This window comes from Mobula birostris, chromosome 29 (assembly GCF_030028105.1).
Source record: "Mobula birostris isolate sMobBir1 chromosome 29, sMobBir1.hap1, whole genome shotgun sequence".
Classification (NCBI taxonomy): Eukaryota; Metazoa; Chordata; class Chondrichthyes; order Myliobatiformes; family Myliobatidae; genus Mobula; species Mobula birostris.
Genome location: NC_092398.1, coordinates 21,610,536 through 21,631,350, shown reverse-complemented (window position 1 = coordinate 21,631,350; position 20,815 = coordinate 21,610,536). Strand labels below are relative to the sequence as shown.

At 52.5% G+C, this 20,815-nt stretch overlaps 1 protein-coding gene across 1 annotated transcript; it reads right to left on the bottom strand.

Moving 5' to 3' along the window:
- Positions 1-1,820: 1,820 nt before the first annotated feature.
- On the bottom strand, positions 1,821-19,019 carry ccnq (cyclin Q). Its single transcript, XM_072246352.1, has 5 exons — positions 18,851-19,019; positions 13,072-13,255; positions 6,653-6,785; positions 3,897-4,124; positions 1,821-2,311 (listed from the first exon to the last, which is right to left on the bottom strand). The coding sequence occupies exons 1-5, from the start codon at positions 18,921-18,923 to the stop codon at positions 2,225-2,227; spliced, it is 705 nt and encodes a 234-aa protein (XP_072102453.1). The 5' UTR covers positions 18,924-19,019; the 3' UTR covers positions 1,821-2,224.
- Between the last annotated feature and the right edge of the window lie 1,796 nt (positions 19,020-20,815).

Sequence of the window (20,815 nt, the reverse complement as noted above, 5' to 3'; positions counted from 1 at the left end):
TCACTGAACCCCCACAACGCTTCACTCTCTCCTCACTGAACCCCCACAATGCTTCACTCTCTCCTCACTGAACCCCAACGCTTCACTCCCTCCTCACTGAACCCCAACGCTTCACTCTCTCCTCACTGAACCCCCATAGCACTTCACTCCCTCCTCACTGAACCCCCACAGCGCTTCACTCCCTCCTCACTGAACCTCCACAATGCTTCACTCCCTCCTCACTGAACCCCAATGCTTCACTCCCTCCTCACTGAACCCCCACAACGCTTCACTCTCTCCTCACTGAACCCCCACAACGCTTCACTCCCTCCTCACTGAACCCCCACAGCGCTTCACTCCTTCCTCACTGAACCTCCACAGCGCTTCACTCCCTCCTCACTGAACCCCCACAACGCTTCACTCCCTCCTCACTGAACCCCCACAACGCTTCACTCCCTCCTCACTGAACCCCCACAGCACTTCACTCCCTCCTCACTGAACCCCAACGCTTCACTCCCTCCTCACTGAACCCCCACAACGCCCCTCCTCACTGAACCCCCACAGTGCTTCACTCCCTCCTCACTGAACCCCCACAGCACTTCAATCCCTCCTCACTGAACCTCCACAGCACTTCACTCCCTCCTCACTGAACCCCCACAACGCCCCTCCTCACTGAACCTCCACAACGTGTCACTCCCTCCTCACTGAACCCCCACAGCACTTCACTCCCTCCTCACTGAACCTCCACAGCACTTCACTCCCTCCTCACTGAACCTCCACGCTTCACTCCCTCCTCACTGAACCCCCACAGCGCTTCACTCCCTCCTCACTGAACCTCCACGCTTCACTCCCTCCTCACTGAACCCCCACAGCGCTTCACTCCCTCCTCACTGAACCCCCACAGCACTTCACTCCCTCCTCACTGAACCCCCACAACGCTTCACTCCCTCCTCACTGAACCCCCACAACGCTTCACTCCCTCCTCACTGAACCTCCACGCTTCACTCCCTCCTCACTGAACCCCCACAACGCTTCACTCTCTCCTCACTGAACCCCCACAGCACTTCACTCCCTCCTCACTGAATCCCCACAGCACTTCACTCTCTCCTCACTGAACCTCCACAGCGCTTCACTCCCTCCTCTCTGAACCCCCACAGCGCTTCACTCTCTCCTCACTGAACCCCCACAGCGCTTCACTCTCTCCTCACTGAACCCCCACAGCGCTTCACTCTCTCCTCACTGAACCTCCACAATGCTTCACTCCCTCCTCACTGAACCTCCACAATGCTTCACTCCCTCCTCACTGAACCCCAACGCTTCACTCCCTCCTCACTGAACCCCCACAGCACTTCACTCTCTCCTCACTGAACCCCCACAGCGCTTCACTCCCTCCTCACTGAACCCCCACAGCGCTTCACTCCCTCCTCACTGAACCCCCACAACGCTTCACTCCCTCCTCACTGAACCCCCACAGCACTTCACTCTCTCCTCACTGAACCCCCACAGTGCTTCATTCCCTCCTCACTGAACCCCCACAATGCTTCACTCCCTCCTCACTGAACCCCAACGCTTCACTCTCTCCTCACTGAACCCCCACAACGCTTCACTCCCTCCTCACTGAACTCCCACAGCGCTTCACTCCCTCCTCACTGAACCCCCACAGCGCTTCACTCCCTCCTCACTGAACCCCCACAGCACTTCACTCCCTCCTCACTGAACCCCCACAGCGCTTCACTCCCTCCTCACTGAACCTCCACAATGCTTCACTCTCTCCTCACTGAACCCCCACAGTGCTGTGCTCCCCCCTCACTGACAAACAATGGTATTGTGCATGAAGAGATTTAATCATGTTACAAACATATGGCCATCTCTCCACACACACACGCACAAACGCGCACACTCACACATGCACACACGCAGACACAAACGCGTGCAAACACACACACGCGCACACACAGACAGAAACAGATGCACCCATGCACCCTGTCCACATGCCACAGAGGTGGTAACTGGGCAACACTGCTCCCCGTGCCCCAGGTTGCAGCCCCACCCTCCCCAGTGTCCCGCCCTCAACCTCTAGCATCCAGCTGCCGGCTGGAACCGTCACTCGGGGGGTAGGGGGCGGTCAGGAATTCCGCCCGAGCCCAGAGTCGCCGGTGACCGAGGCGCCGTGTCACAGCACGGCGCGGTGAGACAGCTCCAGTTCAGAGGGTGGGTGTGCCTCGCCCACCGAATGCCCCCTCCTTCAGAGCTTGGCGTCCATCTCATAGATGTCCACGATCTCGGCGGTAATGCTGTGGATGATGTCCCGGGAGATCCCCTCGCTGAGGACCTGACGGGGAAGAGAGAATGGCTCCTGTTAATGTCCCCTTAACCCGCCGCGGGGGGCAGCGACGGGGTATCTCTGTGCTGTGGGAGGGGCAGAGAGGAGAGATTGAGCTGAGGGAGGAGCGTTGAGGAGAGATTGTGCTGAGAGAGGAGAGATTGCATTGGAGGGGCATTGAGGAGAGATTGTGTTGAGGGAGGGGAGGTGAGGAGAGATTGTGTTGAGGGAGGGGAGGTGAGGAGAGAATGTGCTGAGGGAGGGCCGGTGAGGAGAGATTGCGTTTGGGGAGGGGAGGTGAGGAGAGAATGTGTTGAGGGAGAGGCAGTGAGGAGAGATTGTGTTGAGGGAGGGGCGGTGAGGAGAGATTGTGTTGAGGGAGGGGAGGTGAGGAGAGAATGTGTTGAGGGAGAGGCGTTGAGGAGAAATTGTGCTGAGGGAGGAGAGATTGTGTTGGAGGGGCATTGAGGAGAGATTGTGTTGAGGGAGGGGAGGTGAGGAGAGATTGTGTTGAGGGAGAGGAGGTGAGGAGAGAATGTGCTGAGGGAGGGCTGGTGAGGAGAGATTGCGTTTGGGGAGGGGAGGTGAGGAGAGAATGTGTTGAGGGAGGGGCGGTGAGGAGAGATTGTGTTGAAGGAGGGGAGGTGAGGAGAGATTGTGTTGAAGGAGGGGAGGTGAGGAGAGATTGTGTTGAGGGAGGGGAGGTGAGGAGAGAATGTGTTGAGGGAGGGGCGGTGAGGAGAGATTGTGTTGAAGGAGGGGAGGTGAGGAGAGATTGTGTTGAAGGAGGGGAGGTGAGGAGAGATTGTGTTGAGGGAGGGGAGGTGAGGAGAGAATGTGTTGAGGGAGGGGCGGTGAGGAGAGATTGTGTTGAGGGAGAGGCAGTGAGGAAAGATTGTGTTGAGGGAGGGGAGGTGAGGAGAGAATGTGCTGAGGGGGGGCGGTGAGGAGAGATTGTGTTAAGGGACGGGAGGTGAGGAGAGATTGTGCTGCGGGAGGGGCGGTGAGGAGAGATTGTGTTGCGGGAGGGGCGGTGAGGAGAGAATGTGTTGAGGGAGGGGCGGTGAGGAGAGATTGTGTTGAGGGAGGGGCAGTGAGGAGAGATTGTGCTGAAGGAGGGGTGTTGAGGAGAGATTGTGTTGAGGGAGGGGAGGTGAGGAGAGATTGCGTTGAGGGGCATTGAGGAGAGATTGTGTTGAGGGAGGGGAGGTGAGGAGAGATTGTGTTGAGGGAGAGGCAGCAAGGAGAGATTGTGCTGCGGGAGGGCCGGTGAGGAGAGATTGTGCTGCGGGAGGGGCGGTGAGGAGGGAGCGCTGTGGGGTGAGGGGGCGAGGAGGGAGAGCCTCGCTGTGGGACAAGTGGTAAGGAGGTTGTGCCGAGGGAGTGTCAGTGAGGTGGAACGCTGCTGGTCAGAGTGAAGCCCTGCGGGGGTGCAGTGAGATAGGAACACAGCTCTGTGGGAGGGGGCAGCTAATGAGGCGGGGGGGAGGGATCTCCGCACCGCAGGAAGGGAGGCAAGGAGGAAACGCCGCTCTGCTGGGGGGGGGGGGGAGTAGAAGGTGGGTGGAAACGAGTTGCGCACCCTGGAACGCACCTCCCACCACAGCCTCTTGGCGGTGGCCTCCCCGGGCACCTCCACCCCGTAGCAGTGCAGAGCAAAGTAGAGAACGGCCACGGCGATGTGCTGGGGTTTGTGGCGCAGGCAGAGGTTGCCGTGGTAACTGTCCCTCAGCAGAGCCCAGGCCGTCACCGCCACCGGCGTCCTCTCCCACGTATGTCGGTTCATCCAGTGCCTCAGGGTGACCAAGTAGTGGAGCAGGTACTAGAGAGACAGAGAGAGAGAGAGATAGCAGAAACACCCCAGGCGGACCTCAAAGCTCCATTTAACTTTATCATCAGCAAATATACACTGAGCGGCCACTTTATAGGATACTTTTAAAAATTTTTATTCATTTACTGGATTTGGGCCCCAATCCTAGTTGCCCTTAAGAAGGAGGTGATAAGCTGCCTTCTTGAACCACTGCAGTCCCTGAGGTGTAGGTACACCCGCAGTGCTGTTAGGGAGGGGATTCCATGATTTTGACCCACCGGTAATGGACGGCGATATGTTTCCAAGTCAGGATGGTGAGTGACTTGGAGAGGGATCTCCAAGTGGTGGTGTTCCCAGGTATCTCCTGTTCCCGTCCTTCTGGATGGTGGTGGTCGTGGGTCTGGAAGGTGCTGCCTTGGGAACTCTGGTGTGCTGTTGCAGCACATCTCGTACACAGTACACACCGCTGCAACTGTTCATCGATGGTGGGGGAATTGGATGCTTGTGGAAGGTGTGACTGGGTCCTGAATTACCCCCATGAACTGTGCTGGATTACCCCTATGGACTGTGCTTTTGAAAAGAGAGAGTTGTTTGACACTGATACCTTGTTTTGAAAAGAGAGAGAAAGAAAGAGAGAGAGAGAGAGAGAGAGATGAAGACTGCTCACAGGTTGTTTCTGCTTTCTTCAAGGACATCACCTGCTTGTACATTTCTTACACAGAGAAAGGAAGGAGTTATTTGAGAGACAGTTGATATTCAGCACAGCAAGATAAAATAGGTGGTCAGATGGTAGACCTCAGGTACATGTTTTGGACACTGAATGAGCTTTGTTGTGCCCGCAGGAAACGTGGGTTTTCTGGAGGATCGATCAGGCAGATCGATCAGTAGCTCTTCAAGTGAAGAGAAAAGGAAGTGACCGGTAGGGAGTTGTCCATGTGTCCACCCTTGCCTGGGTGATAGCTCCACCACAGAAAACCGGTGCTCTTCGTGTGTTCACAGTCGGTGACTTTTAAAGGATTTCCGAGGACAATGAGAAGATCGACGACAATAGCTCACCTGAAGACTCAAATCTCTCCCTCTCTCTCTCCCCATCACTACTCAACTCAATACCATGAACTGAACTGAACTTTACTCATCATCGTAAGACTGTATCTTTTTAACCCCTAGACTTAAGGAAGCTTGGTTTTTCACATATATTTCCACACATACTGATATATTTACTTATATATATAATCATTGCTAATCTGTTTGATTTATCTACATTTAAATAAATGTTACTAACGTAGTTACTAATAAATATTATTAGTTAATAGCAATACTGGACTCCAAAGTGTTTTCTATTTCTGCTGGTTCTTTAACCCATCACGGGGTACGTGACAAAGGGGTACCAATCAAGTGGGCTGCCTTGTACTGGATGGTGTCAAGCTTCTTGAGTGTTGATGGAGTTGCACTCACCCAGGCAAGTGGCGAGTATTCCATTACACTCCTGACCTGAGCCTTGTATATGGTGGACACGCTTTGGGTAGTCAGGAGGTGAGTTACAAGCCGCAGGATTCCTAGCCTTTGACCTGCTCTGGTAGCCACGGTGTCTACAAGACTAGACCAGTTCAGTTTCCTGTCAATGGTAAACCCCAGGATGTTGTTAGGGGATTCAGTGATGGTGATGGCACTGAATGTCAAGGGACGATGGTTAGAGCCTCTCTTGTAGGAGATGGTCATTGCCTGGCACTTACATGGCTCGAATAATACTTCCCACCTGTCATCCCAAGCCTGGATATTGTCCAGGTCCTGCTGCATTTGGGTATGAACTGCTTCACTATCTGAGGAGTTACGAATGGTGCAGAACTTCCTGTACCTAATAAAGTGGCCGCTGAGTGTATGTTTGTGATTTCTGCTGCCGTGGCCCATCCACGTTAAAGTTTGACGTGTTGTGCGTTTGGAGATGCTCCTCTGCACACCACTGTTGTAACGCGTGGCTAATTGAGTTACAGTCGCCTTCCTGTCAGTTTGAACCAGTCTGGCCATTCTCCTCTGACCTCTCTCAGTAATGAGGTGCTTTCACCCACAGAACTGCCACTCACTGGACGTTTTGTTTTTTTCACACCCTTCTCTGTAACCTCTAGAGACTGCTGTGCGTAAAAATCCCAGGAGATCAGCAGTTTCTGAGATACTCAAACCACCCCATCTGGCACCAACAATCATTCCATGGTCAACATCACACTTCCTTCCCCATTCTGATGTTTGGTCTGAACCTCTTGACCACGTCGGCATGCTTTTACTCACTGAGTTGCTGCCACGTGATTGGCTGACTAGATATATACACTAACGAGCAGGTGTATCTAATTAAAGTGGGCCACTGACGGTACATTGTTTGTGTGCGTATGTGTGTGTGTTATGCGATCCAGGCCCTGGGAAAACCAAACACGGAATGGGACAGCTGGATGCAGAGTGGCTGGGAAAATTAAACCCGCCCGATTACTGTACGCGCGCAGGAGAGCGCCGGCCCAGGGGAGAGCTGAGCAGGCCGCGGGGTTCCTCACCTTGTGTGGATGCTGGAAGGAGACCTGGAAGTTCAAAAGTCTCAGCATGAGAAGTTCGCACTGAATCAGGCTGTCCCGCAGGTCCCAGAAGGTGCTGTCCAGCTCCAGGGGCTCCATGTGGGGATTCAGGTACCTGACGGACACACGGATGATAGATTAGAGAGTGCCTGACTGTATTTCTACGTAATCACTTACACAGTCGTTCGTTTTGTGACGTGGACAATCACGGTCTTTTCCAGGACTGTGATTGTTCTTGGCAAATTTTTCTACAGAAGTGTAGCTTTCCATTGCCTTCTTCTGGGCAGTGTCTTTACAGGACAGGAGACCCCGGCCATTATCAATACTCTTTAGAGATTGCCTGCCTGGCGTCAGTGGTCACGTAAATAGGACTTGCGATGTTCACCAGCTGCTCGTACGACCATCCACCACCCGCTCCCAGGCTTCATGTGACTCTGATCGGGGGGCTAAGCAGGTGCTACACCTTGCCCAAGGGTGACCTGCAGGCTAGCGGAGGGAAGGAGCGCCTTACACCTTCTTTGGTAGAGACCTATCTCCACCCCGCCACCCAATATACATACACAGTACTGTGCAAAAGTCTTAGGCACATGTATATAGCTAGGGTGCCTAAGACTTTTGCACAGTACTGTAGTAATTTTATGTATTGCACTGTACTGCTGCCACAAACAAAAACAAATTTCTTGACATAATGAGTGATGATAAACCTGATCCTGATCTGGAGCTCTATTGTGGACTGAGAATGGGAAGGGGGCAGGGAGAAGGGAATCATGGTTGGGAAACGGGGAAGGGAGAGGGAAGGGAGCAGGAAGCACCAGAGAGACATTCTGTAACAATCAATAAACCAATTGTTTGGGATCGAATGATTTGACTGGTATCTCAGGGCTGGGTGTGTCTGCACCCACGCCAAACCCCGCCAACTCCTTCTCTGCCACCTGTCCCACACCCCTCTCGCGGTGCTCCAGCCTCGCCATTCCCAGCATCCTTTGCTCCCGCCAGATTTACAAACTCGCTCTCCGCTTCACATTGACAAATACAGTACTGTGCAAACGTCTTAGGCTCCTAAGCAGGTGCGTATCTACGGAAAATAGTGCCTATGGCAAGCACTGAAATTGCGCACTCTCCCCCCACCCAAACATCTGACACCCATCTTTTAGATAACTTTACCATAATATCAACTCAAAAATACAAGTCAAGCTTGTTAATCTTTTAATTAACAAATTATGGCACTACATGAAAATTATAACTGCACCTTCCTTGCTTTCACTGATGCAAATTGGTCTGGGATGTGATCAAAATCAGTTCTTTCAGTTTTTTCTCTTTCTACACTCAGCAGAGCAAGGTCACAGAGTCTGCCTTGACCCATGGAGGCTCTCAAATACGAAAGTATTAGTTTTAACTTGCTGAATGATTGCTCACAGCTGGCGATGGAAATTGCGATGGTTAGCATTATCTGAATAGCAATGCGAAGATTGGGGAAGACGCTGTCATCTCCATACTGAACAATAAATTCAAGAAGTTCTTCAGGTCTTGATATTTTCATGTTGACCTGCCTTGACAGCAACATTCTGCAATCCAAAATTTCTTCATATAGCTGCTGTCCATCAACATCAGAGCTGTACAATTCGCCCAAATTTTCACATTTCTTCTTTAGGTTGTTACTGTCGGCGCCGTAACACAGTCCCTCAACCTCGAGAAGGAACCCAAACTTGGTGTCAGTGTCGTGCAAATGAGCGAACCTTTCATCCATTTCTCTGTGAAGACGGTCGAGTGTTCCCTTCATGACTCTTTCCATTTCCTCCTTAGCTGTGAACCCAGCGTCTCTCGAGTTCTCATCAGCCATTCGTTTCTTTCGTCTCTGACGTCTTTCAACTTCAATATTCCATTCTTGACAGAGACCGACTCCTTCTTCCAGTGACTCACTGACCAACACTTCTCTTTCATCATAAAAACGATCTCGGAGGGCTTTCAAATCCAGGGCAGCATCGTGGAAGTTCATGCTAGGATCCTGCAGCCTCTTTTGAATATGGTCAATGCGAATGAGTACTTTGTTCCAAAATCCTAGCAAAATCAGAAAATTGTAACTCAACATGCAGCTGTACAGCTGCCTTGCGTCACTTCTTGTTTTACTGGTCTTGTTTTCATTGTCGATATGTCCTGGAGAACTTGAAGTATCTCCTCAAGGTACTTGTTGACGGGCTTCACTGCTTCTGTCCTTGCACTCCACCCGGTTTCGGACTCCGACTTAACAACCACAGGCACGGTGTTTTTGAGTTTTTCCCAGCGCTGTGTTGAACGGGAGAAAAACACGTAGAGAGCTTCGATGGTTCCAAAAAACCCTGTGACCATCATTGTATCCTGCTTGGCTGCATGTACACCCACCAAGTTGAGTGAGTGATTGTCGCAATTCACAAACACCGCCAGGTTGTTATTCTCACTTACTCTTTGATGAACACCACTTCTGTGTCCAGCCATCACAGCAGCGTTGTCATAGCAATCTTGTAGCTCCATTTTGTCCTTCTCTAGCTGTTTCAAGATGTCTTCAACTAAGCTCTCAGCATCCTTCTGGCTTATCTGGATAAAACCAAGGAAGGGCTCTCTAACACGGACTGTTTTCCTCTCAAAATCAACTTCCACATACCTCACTACTTCTGACATCTGCTCACGGTGTGCCTGATCAGGAGTCGAATCGAACATGAGACCATAGTACTTGGCTTTATGAATGCTTCTCAGTAAACTCTGGCAAACAGTGGATGCCATCATGTGGATGAATTCGTTCTGGACACCCGGTGAAAGATAAGACGTGGATCCAGGATGACTTTTCAAATGAGTGAGGTGTTCCTTTATGACAGGGTCAAAGATGGCCAGTAGTTTCAGTAAGCCAAGGAAATTTCCCACATTGGAGTCATCGTCTAGCTGAAGTGACTCCCTGTGTCCTCGCAAAGCCAGGTTCTGAGTCGCAAGGGATTTTATGCAGTGAAGGATTCTCGTCAAGATTATCACGCCACTTCTGCTTTTCCTTCTCAATCTGTGACTGAAATACCGCATCAATAACTCCTCTGTTTCCAGCTAAGTTTCTTTCCATTTCTTTCCACTGTGTGAAGCATTCCCGATGATTCTTGGCATTTTCATGAACACTGATCCTTTCAGGTGCTTTCCACTGGTTGAATCCACTTTCCTGCTCCAATGAGGGTTGATGGTCTGACTGGGAATAGAGAAGACAACAGATACAAAATGCAGACCTTTTAGAAGGGGAATAGACCAGCCATGAGTGAGTCACTTCCTCACCATGACCATTTTCCAATTTCCTCTTGAACCAAGTTTTGTTCATTGAGCGGTTATTTGTTGGTAGGAAAGGCCCCTCACTGTTCTGGAAATACTTCAAACCCAGCTTTATTATTTCTGTTCTTAACGCATCAGGTAGAATTTCTTTTCCAGTATCCTTGTCAAACTTCGGAAGTCTAACGTCATGCTATTCAATTACCTCTGGTCTGACAGTTCCAGGCTCTCTGACACCATCCAGTTCACTAGGTTCAGTGTCACCAGGTTCACTGTCGTCAGGTAAAATCTCAACAATAAACTCAACATCACCACCACCACCATCGTCTTCCCCTCCTGTCATGTCCACGTTCTCTGTGGCAGCTTCACTCTTAATCTCATCATACTCGGATTTATCTGACCTGACTTCCTCCTCAGCCTGTGACACATTTGTACTTGATCCACCTTCGGATTCTAACAAACTTGTAGCAGGTGCAGGCGACTCCATGGAACGTGTCAAACTGCTTGTTGCGGGCTATTCAAAGAAGGGCATGAAGAACTTGTTCCACTTCTTGGCTTCCTCCGCCTCCGACTTTCGTCTCTTCCGTCCTTCAGCTCCACTTTCCTTCTTTGTGAAGAAACGTTTCATTGTCTTCTTACACAATGCTCTGAAATAAGGCCATCCTAGTGCTTCTCATCCATGATAATCAAACAGATATCATACATCTGAAGAAAATTCTTTTTCGCAATCCGAGGACGGCTTGTCTGACTTTAATAGAAACTGCTCAGTAACGCCCAGGGCACGTGCCACACCTCCACACCTGCCATACCTTAGATACGCCACTGTGCCTAAGACTTTTGCACAGTGCTCTGTGTCAGTGATAATAGACCTGATTCAGATCAGTTGACAGTAAGTTTTCTAGGAAATGTGGGATTAGCCATTGTGCATTTTTCTGGAAATAAATAAAGTTGGTGTTTTGAGCTGAGACTTGGCCCAAAAGGTTAACTGTTTATTCCTCTCCATAGATGCTGCCTGACCTCCTGACTTCCTAAAAGCATCTTGTGTTGCTTGGATGGATTTCTAGCATCTGCAGAATCGCTTGTGTGTATTTTTCTAGAAGCTTCCTAGTTACTCCGCAGCAGGTATCCCAACTCTAGAATATCGCCATTTCATTGGCTACATGTTACCAAGGCAACTTGTTATTTTTTTAAAAGAGTGTTAGATTTTGTCGAAGAACCACAACTTTGCTGTTCTTTCTCCTTTGTTTGCCCTTTACTTTTGCAGCACCTAATAAATGGACGTAAGCAACAAGTTTCATGCATCTTCACCTTCTGTGTCTGACCGGGAGTGTGTGATGGGACAGTGTGGAGGGAGATTCACTCTGTGTCTGACCCCGGGAGTGTGTGATGGGACGGTGTGGGGGGAGCTTCACTCTGTGTCTGACCCCGGGAGTGTGTGATGGGACGGTGTGGGGGGAGCTTCACTCTGTGTCTGACCCTGGGAGTGTGTGATGGGGCAGTGTGGAGGGAGTTTCACTCTGTGTCTGACTCCGGGAGTGTGTGATGGGACGGTGCGGAGGGAGTTTCACTCTGTGTCTGACCCCGGGAGTGTGTGATGGGACGGTGTGGGGGGAGCTTCACTCTGTGTCTGACCCCGGGAGTGTGTGATGGGACGGTGTGGAGGGAGTTTCACTCTGTGTCTGACCCCGGGAGTGTGTGATGGGACGGTATGGAGGGAGTTTCACTCTGTGTCTGACCCCCGGAGTGGGTGATGGGATGGTGTGGAGGGAGTTTCACTCTGTGTCTGACCCCGGGAGTGTGTGATGGGACGGTGTGGAGGGAGTGTCACTCTGTGTCTGACCCCGGGAGTGTTTGATGGGACAGTGTGGAGGGAGATTCACTCTGTGTCTGACCCCGGGAGTGTGTGATGGGACACTGTGGAGGGAGCTTCACTCTGTGTCTGACCCTTTGTTTTACAAAATTTCCTTTATTACAAATTTGGTGCTATACAGTATATACAAAACAGTGACCAACAGGTCCCGGAACGCCTCTAAGGTCGCCGTGGACTGCGCGTGTTCCTTTTCAATATTTCCTCGGGCACGAACATATCCCCTAAACGTTGCCAGGCAGTCTGCCTGGGCAGATTGCCCTGCCACCCGTTTCCAGGAGCCACGGATGGCTGATTTCGCCAGCCCCAGGAGCAAGCTGACAAGGACATCCTCATCCCTCTGTGCCCCCCTCCTTACTGGATGACCATATATGAATAGGGTGGGACTGAAATGCAACCAGAAGGCGAGAAGCAGCCCACGCAAATACGCAAAAAGGGGCTGCAGTCTCAGACACTCCACGTACATATGGTACACGGTCTCCTCCAGCCTGCAGAAGTGACACGCGGCTGGGAGATCCGTGTACAAACTAAAGAATTTATTACAGGGCACCGCCCTATGCAGCACCCCCCAGCCCAGATCCCCCAGGTGCATGGGAAGAACCCCCTCATAAAGGGACTTCCACTGGGGACCCCCTTCACCTCCAGGTGGAAAGACCGACTGCCATGGGTTGTCGGGACGGTGGACAAATGCTAGGAAGTGGAGGGTGTGGAGCAGCAGCCCATAAAGGTACCTCCTACTACATCCCCGAACGGGATTGTGGGTGTCGAGGAGAGGTGGTTCAAGTTGTGTGGACTCGGCTCCCGGGTAAGGCTGCGGGGCCTGGGCCCGACAAGCAGCTCAGCCTGAGTCGATCCACACACCCGTACCGCACTGACATCCGTTGGGGCAGGGCAAGGGTCGGCCAGGACCCCGCCCTCTGCCAGAGGAGGGAATTCCCGGCCTGAGGTAACCATGTTCCAGACTCTCAGTACGTCCTGATAGAAGCCGGGCAGACTCCGCAAAGCAGCACGGCTGACGCCCGCCGGTGGTAGCTGCATATCTTCGGCAAGACAGCAGCCCCTCCGGAGGAAGAATGTCGCCAACACGTGCCACCTGGGAGGGTGCTCGGCGTACAGGAATCTCTGCAGAGTCCTGAGGCGGAGAGCGGCCAGTCGTGTGCGTCCACACACCAGCGACTGTCCGTGCCCTCCCACTGTGTCTGACCCTGGGAGTGTGTGACAGAATGACAGAATGGAACAATTGGGAGGGGAGACTGACCTGTGACACACGTTGATGATGTCCCGAGCTCGGACGTGCTGCTCCTCCACCTTGCCAGCGAGGTAGAGGGCCGCCATGGCTACCAGGTAGGGGTCGTAGCTGCCCAGCGAAGTCCGGTCGAAGAACTTGTGGTAGATGGTGCACGCGGACGCCAGCGGCACTGAACGCATCCCCAACTTGATCCCTGCGGACACATGTGAGCGCGGTCAGGGAAGCCCGAAACAGGCCGTTCGACCCATCGTGTTTGTGCAAACCGCGGTAGCCGTCTGTCTGCGTGAGGTCCATATCCCTGCGTTCCCCGGCTGTTTAATGTGCCGGTCAAACAGCCCCCAGCACCACCCCTGACATCACATTCCAGGCACCACCACTCTCTGCGGGAGAGAAAACCCTGCCCCACACATCTTCTTTAAACATCCCCCTCTCAATTTAATGCACGGCCTCTAATTTTAAACATTTCAATCCTGTATTGGAATTGGTTAATCATTGTCACAGGCACGGAGATAAAAGTGAAGATCCTGGCTTGCATACTGTTCATACCGATCAGATCGTCACGCAGAGCATTGAGGTAGAACAAGGTAAAACAATAACAGAATGCAGAATAAAGTCTCACAGCTACAGAGGAGTGCAGTGCAGGTAAGTGATAAGGTGTACGTTCATAACGAGATAGGTTGTGAGGTCAAGAACCCATCATAGGAGGTCTGTTACAGCAGGGTAGAAGCTGTCCCTGATCCTGGTGGGACGGGCTCTCGGGCTTTTGTATCCTCTGCCCGATGGGAGAGGGGAGAGGGGAGAAGGGAGAATGTCTGGGGAGGGTGGGTGGGGTCCTTGCTTTACCGAGCCAGAGAGAAGAGCAGACAGAGTCCATGGAGGGCATGAATGTCTGCCCCCATCTCCACCTCTCATAATCTTATAAACCTCTACCAGGTCTCTCCACAGTCTGAACCGCTCCATCTTCTTAAGGCTCACACTCTCTCGGGAGAGCAGAGCTGTGGAATCTGCCCCCTCCACCTCCAATCCTGGTGAACCTCTCCTGCGCCCTCGCCAAAGCCGGCACACCCTCCCTGTGATTGGGTCGGGGTTGGGAGGGGGTTAACCAGAACTGTACACAACACTCCAGGTGTTACCTGCCCAGAGCTTTACACAGCTGCACTGTGACCTCCCGACTCTTGTACTCAACTGATTACGGCAAGTATATCGTACACCTTCTTCACATCCTGTTACGCGGACTACCGAGACAGAAGACCCTGACCGCGAGCAAGCATGTTAACTATTGGTCTTCAAACAAACACTCAATCGAACAAGTACTTTACTAAGTGACCCCAAAGTTACAAAACTGCAGCACTCAATAACACTCCTAACTCAAAGCAGGTACTTCGTTACGTCAACAACTACAAACCTGAACAGTCAACAAACAGGTGCTTGTCTAGGTGTGCACACGAGCCCACCTTCCTGCAGCACACTTTCCCAAGGGTCCAACACCAGTCGCAGCTCAGTCTGAATGGGAGCTCCTACAGAGAAAGGACACCGGGTCTCGCGCACTTATCCCCCTGCGCTGCCCCAAACCGGAAGCTGGTGTCATGGCATGAAAACCAGCCAACGGGAGACAGCTGCCACATCCTCCCAACGGGCCAATCGGTCACTGGCACAGCCGAAGAGGTTTGCAACCGGCCGGTAAGTTAACCCTTCACGTTACACCTCCCCATCTGCTCGCGCAGCACGTTCAGGGAGCTGTAGGCTTTGTGTGTAGTTTTTCATCGAGTCTGTTGCATTTCCCTGGAGGTCACAGGAGGGTCCCGAGTATGACTCCGCGAATAAAAGGCTGATTGTAGGAAGCGCGATTGAAGGCTCTGGGCCTTTACCTGCTGGAATTGCGAAGAATGCAGCGGGGGGGGGGTACCTCACTGAAACCTATCAACTGCTGATCAGGAGTTCCCAGCCTGGGTTCCACAGACACCTTGCTTAATGACATAAAGAAGGTTGGGAAGCCCAGGCCGAGATGGAGTGGATGTGGAGAGGATGTTTCCTATGGTGGGGGAGGGTGCGTAGCCTCAGAACAGCGATGAGGAGGAATTTCTTCAGCCAGAGGGTGATGAATCTGTGGAGGCCAAGTCATTGGGTGTATTTAAGGCAGAAGCTGGGTGTTTAATGTAGAAAGGCATGGACAGAGTGGATGTGGCAAAGTTGTTTCCCATGATGGAGGAGTCTAGTACGAGAGGGCATGACTTAAGGATTGAAGGGCGCCCGTTCAGAACAGAAATGCGAAGAAATTTTTTTAGTCAGAGGGTGGTGAATCTGTGGAATTTGTTGCCACAGACGGCAGTGGAGGCCAAGTCATTGGGTGTATTTAAGGCAGAGATTGATAGGTATCTGAGTAGCCAGGGCATCAAAGGTTATGGTGAGAAGGTGGGGGAGCGGGACTAAATGGGAAAATGGATCAGCTCATGATAAAATGGCGGAGCAGACTCGATGGGCTGAACGACCAACTTCTACTCCTTTGCCTTATGGCCTTATGGTTGGTCGGGGCACGGAAAAGGTTATGGGGAGAAAGCAGGAGATTGGGGCTGAGAGGGAGAAGGTATCAGCCATGATGAAATGGCGAAGGAGATGATGGGCTGAATGGCCTAATTCTGTTCCTATATCTTATGGTCTGCTTTGTTCTACGGTGGATGCCAACAAGAAAATAAATCTCGGGTGACATATATGAACTTTGATAATAAATTTACTTTGAACTATGGACTTGGACTGCAAGATCCCTCTGTACATCAGTGCTCTGCCTTTGCTGGACACTGTCCTCTGACATTTGGCCTAACGTGCTGTACCTCACACTTGTCCAGTTTAACCTCCACCTGCCATTTCTCTGCCCACATTTCCATTTCACCAACCTCCCTTGGCCACGTTTCTCACCGCCCACCACGCCAGCGGCTTTTGTGTCAACCACACAAAGTTAACAAATTTATTTCAGTTTAGTCATGGACAGAGACACTCAAGCAGCCATTATATTAGGTAGTCCTGCTCATTAATGCAAATATCTAATCAGCTAATCCTGCGGCAGCAACTCAATGCATGAAAGCACGCCGATGTGGCCAAGAGGTTCAGTTGTTGCTCAGACCAAACATCAGAATCAGGGAAGAAATGTGATGTGAGTGACTGTGGAGTGATTGTTGGTGCCAGATGGGGTGGTTTGAGTATCTCAGAAACTGCTGATCTCCTGGGATTTTCACACACAGCAGTCTCTAGCGTTCACAGATAATGGTGCGAAAACAAAATCCAGTGAGCGGCTGTTCTGTGGGTGAAAATGCCTTGTTAATGAGACAGAGGTCAGAGAAGAATGGCCAGACTGGTTCAAGCTGAGAAGGAGGCAACAGTAATTCAAATAACCATACGTTATAACAGTGGTGAGCAGAAGAGCATCTCTAAACGCACAACCTTGAAGTGCATGGACTGCAGCACCGGGTACAACTCCTGTACTTAACAAAGTGGCCAGTGAGGCAACCTTCCTCTCCATCCACAACACTGGCAACTTTCTGTGTCACCTGCAAACTTTACTAATTTATTTAAATCATTTCTCTATCTATACCAGAAGGTTGAAAGTAAGTTTTGTTATCAAAGTACATATATGTCACCATATACAACCCTGCTCCTGACAAGCTGCATCTCCGTCTGGTCTGGGAGCAGCTCAGCATTGGACCAGAAGTCCCTACGAAGGACTGTAAGAACGGCCGAGAGAATCACAGGGGTCTCCCTACCATCCATAGGGGACACTTATCGTGAGCGCTGCATACGTAGGGCCCTTATTGTTATTAAGGATCCCACCCATCCATCCAGCATCCTCTTTGACTTCCTACCATCGGGCAGGAGACTCTGGTGCATAAAGACAAGACGGTCAGGATAGGATGGGAAACAGTTTCTTACCTCAGGCCATTAGGCTTCTGAACTCCCTGTCACATCGCATTTGAAGAGTCAAAGGTTAATCTGTTCAGTACCATACAGTATTTAATCTGTGCTCTTTACTGTGTTTATCTATGCATAATTAATCTATAGATTTTATCCTTACTTTCCTATATTACTACGTGTTATACATGTGTTGTGTGTTCTATGTGCTTTACACCCTGGTTCGGAGAAACATCTCGTTTGACGGTGTACATGTATATAGTTAAATGACAAGAAACCTGACTTGATGATTCATTTTCCAGTGGACATAGTCACCTAATCTATAGAACGGTAACTATCACCCGATCAATGAAAGATCAACCAGAGTGCAGAAGACAACAAACTGTGCAAATACAGATATAAATAAATAACGAGAACATGAGATAGTGAGATAAAGAGTCCTTAAAGTGAGATCATTGATTATGGGAGCATCTCAATGGATGGGCAAGTGATGGGCCCTTTTAATCACGAGCCTGATGGTTGAGGGGCAGTAACTGCTCCTGGACCTGATGGCAGCAGCGGGAAGAGAACACGGGCCTGGATGGTGAGGATCTCTGACGATGGAGGCTGCTTTCCTACGACAGCGTCTCAGGTAGATGTGCTCAGTGGTTGGGAGGGCTTTACCCGTGAGGTTCTGGGCCCAACAGAGGTCCTGCCACTGGTCACGGACACAGTAGCTGGGTGTCACGGTAGGGTAGCGGTTAGCATGACGCCATTGCAGTTTGGGGCATCGGAGTTCACTGTTCAATCCCGGCATCCTCTCTGTACGACCCCGTTTGAACTCTCATCTGCAAGCCCTCTGGTGTGAGACTTTCCGGACCTGGGAGGCAGATACCAACCATCTACTCCATTTGGAGTAGATGGTGTGGGGGTGGGGGGGAGGTGGGGAGGTGGTGAGATATGGGAGAGAGAGGGAAGTGGATGATGCACAGACAGAGAGAGAGAGAGAGGGGGGGAGAGAGAAACGCCACAGTAGTGTCGTGGTTACCATTACAGCTCAGGGAGCTGGAGCTCAGAGTTCAATCCCAGCACCGTCCTCTGCAGGAAAGTCTGTACGCCCTCCCCGTGGAATGTGAGGGTTCCCACCGGGTGCTCCGGTTTCCTCCCACAGTTCAAAGATGTACCGGTTAGCAAATTAATTGATCGTTGTAAATTGTCCCGCGATTAGGTTCGGGCAGAGTTTCCCAGTAACGGTATTGGTCCATGGCATAAAAAAGGTTGGGAACTCCTGGTTTAGCTTCCAATCGGGGGTTACGGGGGGCGGGGGTAGCTTCAAGGGCCTATTCCGCACTGTATCTCCATAAAATAACACTCCTCCATCCAAATCCGTGCAGGAGCTATGTCCGAAGATTTCCTGAGGAAGGTGATGAGGCATGATTACGGAGAGAGGGGTGGGAAGGAGGGAGGGGGAGAGGTGGGAAGGAGGGAGGGGGGAAGGGGGGAGGGTTGAGGGGTGGGAAGGGGAGGGGGAGGGGGAGAGGGGAGGGGGAGAGGGGAGGGGGAGGGGGAGGGGGAGGGGGAGGGGGAGGGGGGAGGGTTGGGGGTAGGGGGGAGGGTTGAGGGGTGGGAAGGGGAGGGGGAGAGGGAGGGGGAGAGGTGGGAAGGAGGGGGGGGTGGGAAGGAGGGAGGGGGTGGGGAGGGGGGAGGGAGGGGGTGGGGAGGGGGGAGGGGGGAGGGGTGGGGAGGGGTGGGAAGGAGGGGGGAGCGGTGGGGAGAGGGGGAGGTGGGGCAGAGGGGGAGAGAAGGAGGAGAGAACATGGAGGTGAGGCGGATTAGAGGAAGAGACCGGTGAGGGTCTGGAGCAAGAGGGAGGTGAGGAGGGAATGAGGGTCCGATTACAATCTCTCACCGGACTCGATGATGAAACGACAGACCCGGAAGTGACTCCGCTTCTCCCGCGGGTCCCCAGGCGCTCCCTCCATCCCCCAGCCTCGATGAGGGAGCTCCTCCCTCTGCTGGGATCCTGCTGTGCCGCAGGATAGGGGGGGACTCCACTGCCGTCCGGCGCCGCGGCGCCGTCTGGTGACGTTTGTGGGGGTGGGGCTTGATCGAGCGGGGGAGGCGGGGCTCAGACGGCGGTCACGAGTGACAAGCTCAGGGAGCGTGCGGGGGCGGGGCCTAAGGACACGTCAGGAAAAAGGGGCGGAGCCCCAGCGCAGTAGTCACGTGGGGCGGCGAGCTAGGAGGAAGGGCAAAGAGGCGGAGAAAGAGTGGGAGTGATGAGGGAAAGGAGATTGAGGGGAGGGGGTTGAGGGAAAAGGGGATGAGGGTAGGAGGGATGAGGGGGAGGGTAGGAGGGATGAGGATGAGGGCAAGAGGGTTGAGGGGGAGTGAGGGGAAGGGGGTTGAAGGGAGGTTGGATGAGTGGAAGGGGGTTGAGGGGAGGGTGGAGGGGGAGGGTGGAGGGGGAGGGGGATGGGGATAGGGTGATGAAGGGAGAGTGAAGGGGATGAGGGGAGGGTGAGGGGGATGAGGGGAAGGGGATGAGGGGAGGGTGAGGGGGATGAGGGGAGGGGAAGGGGATGAGGGGATGGTGAAGGGGATGAGGAGGATGGGGAGGGGTGATGAGAGGGTGAAGGAGATGGGGAGGGTGTTGGGGAATGAGGAGTGGTGGGAGGAAGGGGGAATGAGGGAAGTGGGAAGGAGTAAAGGGGATGGAAGGAGGAGGGAGGGTGAGGGGAGGAAGGAATGAAGGAGGGGAAGGAGCATGAGGCGAGGGATGGAGGGAGGGATAGAAGAGTGGTGAGGGATGGAAGAGGGCAGGGGTAGGAAGTAGGGGCGTGAGCGGAGTAGGGAGGGGTTGGGAACTGGAGGGAGGGAAGGGGAGCATGGGGTAAGGAAGGAGGGTAGGGAAGTAGGAGGGTTGTGGAAGGAAGGAGCCTGGAGAGGGGAAGGGGGTGAAGGAAGAGAGAGGGGAGGGAGGAGACAGAAGGAGGAGAGAGGGAAGGGAAGGAGGACAGAGGGAGGGGGATAAAAGGAGGAGGGAAAGGAGGAAAGGGCAGAGGGAAGGAGGAGGGAATGTGGGAAGGAGGAGAGGGGGAGAGAAAGAGGACAGAGGGAGAGTGAAGACAGGATGGAAAGGTGTGAAGGAGGAGGGAGGTAAGGGGAAAGGAAGACGAGTAGGGGAGGGATTAAGGTGGGGTCAGGGTAGGGGAATTGGGAGGGAAAGGGAAGGGGTAGGCTGAAGATGGAGGATGCAAGGGGAGGGAAAAGGGGGAGGTGGGGAGTGTTGAGGGACCTCGGTGTACGAGGGTAGGACACACACCGTGATTGGGAGGAAGTCTTGAGGGACAGAGGGACTCGGTGTACGAGGGTAGGACACACACCGTGAATGGTGGGGAGTGCTAAGCACACAGAAAGGGTGTGGAGGCCTTGGGGAGGGTGCAGAACAGGGTCACCAGGATGCTACCTGGATCAGAGGGTGTGAGCTGTAGGGAGAGAGTGAACAAACTGGGGTTGTTTGCTCTGGAGCGGTGGAGACCTGACAGAGGTTTATATGATTACGGGAGGCACGGATGGAGTAGAAAGACAGACTCTCGTTCCCAGGGTAGAAGTCTCAGATACCAGAGGGCAGATCTCGAGGGCAAAATTGAATGAAGATGCATGGGCAAGTTTGTTTGTATGTTTTTGTATGTTTGTTTTGTTTTTATGCAGAGTGGGTGCCAGGAATGCCCCGGAATGGGTGGTGGTAGAGATAGTTATGATTGGGAGGGACGTTTAAGGGACTCATGAAAGGGCGGCGAATGGAGGGATATGACATCATGCAGGAAGAATGGGGTCGTTTGGGTTGCAGACGCCACGGGCCGAAGGGCTG

What these genes read in the sequence shown, in the direction of transcription:
- ccnq (XM_072246352.1), bottom strand. Translation starts at nt 18,923, where the DNA reads ATGGAGGGAGCGCCTGGGGACCCGCGGGAGAAGCGGAGTCACTTCCGG. An exon ending in ATCATCAACGTGTGTCACAG is followed by an intron (nt 6,786 to 13,071) that starts GTCAGTCTCCCC and finishes TGTGTCCGTCAG; the next exon opens with GTACCTGAATCCCCACATGG. An exon ending in CCTTCCAGCATCCACACAAG is followed by an intron (nt 4,125 to 6,652) that starts GTGAGGAACCCC and finishes CTGTCTCTCTAG; the next exon opens with TACCTGCTCCACTACTTGGT.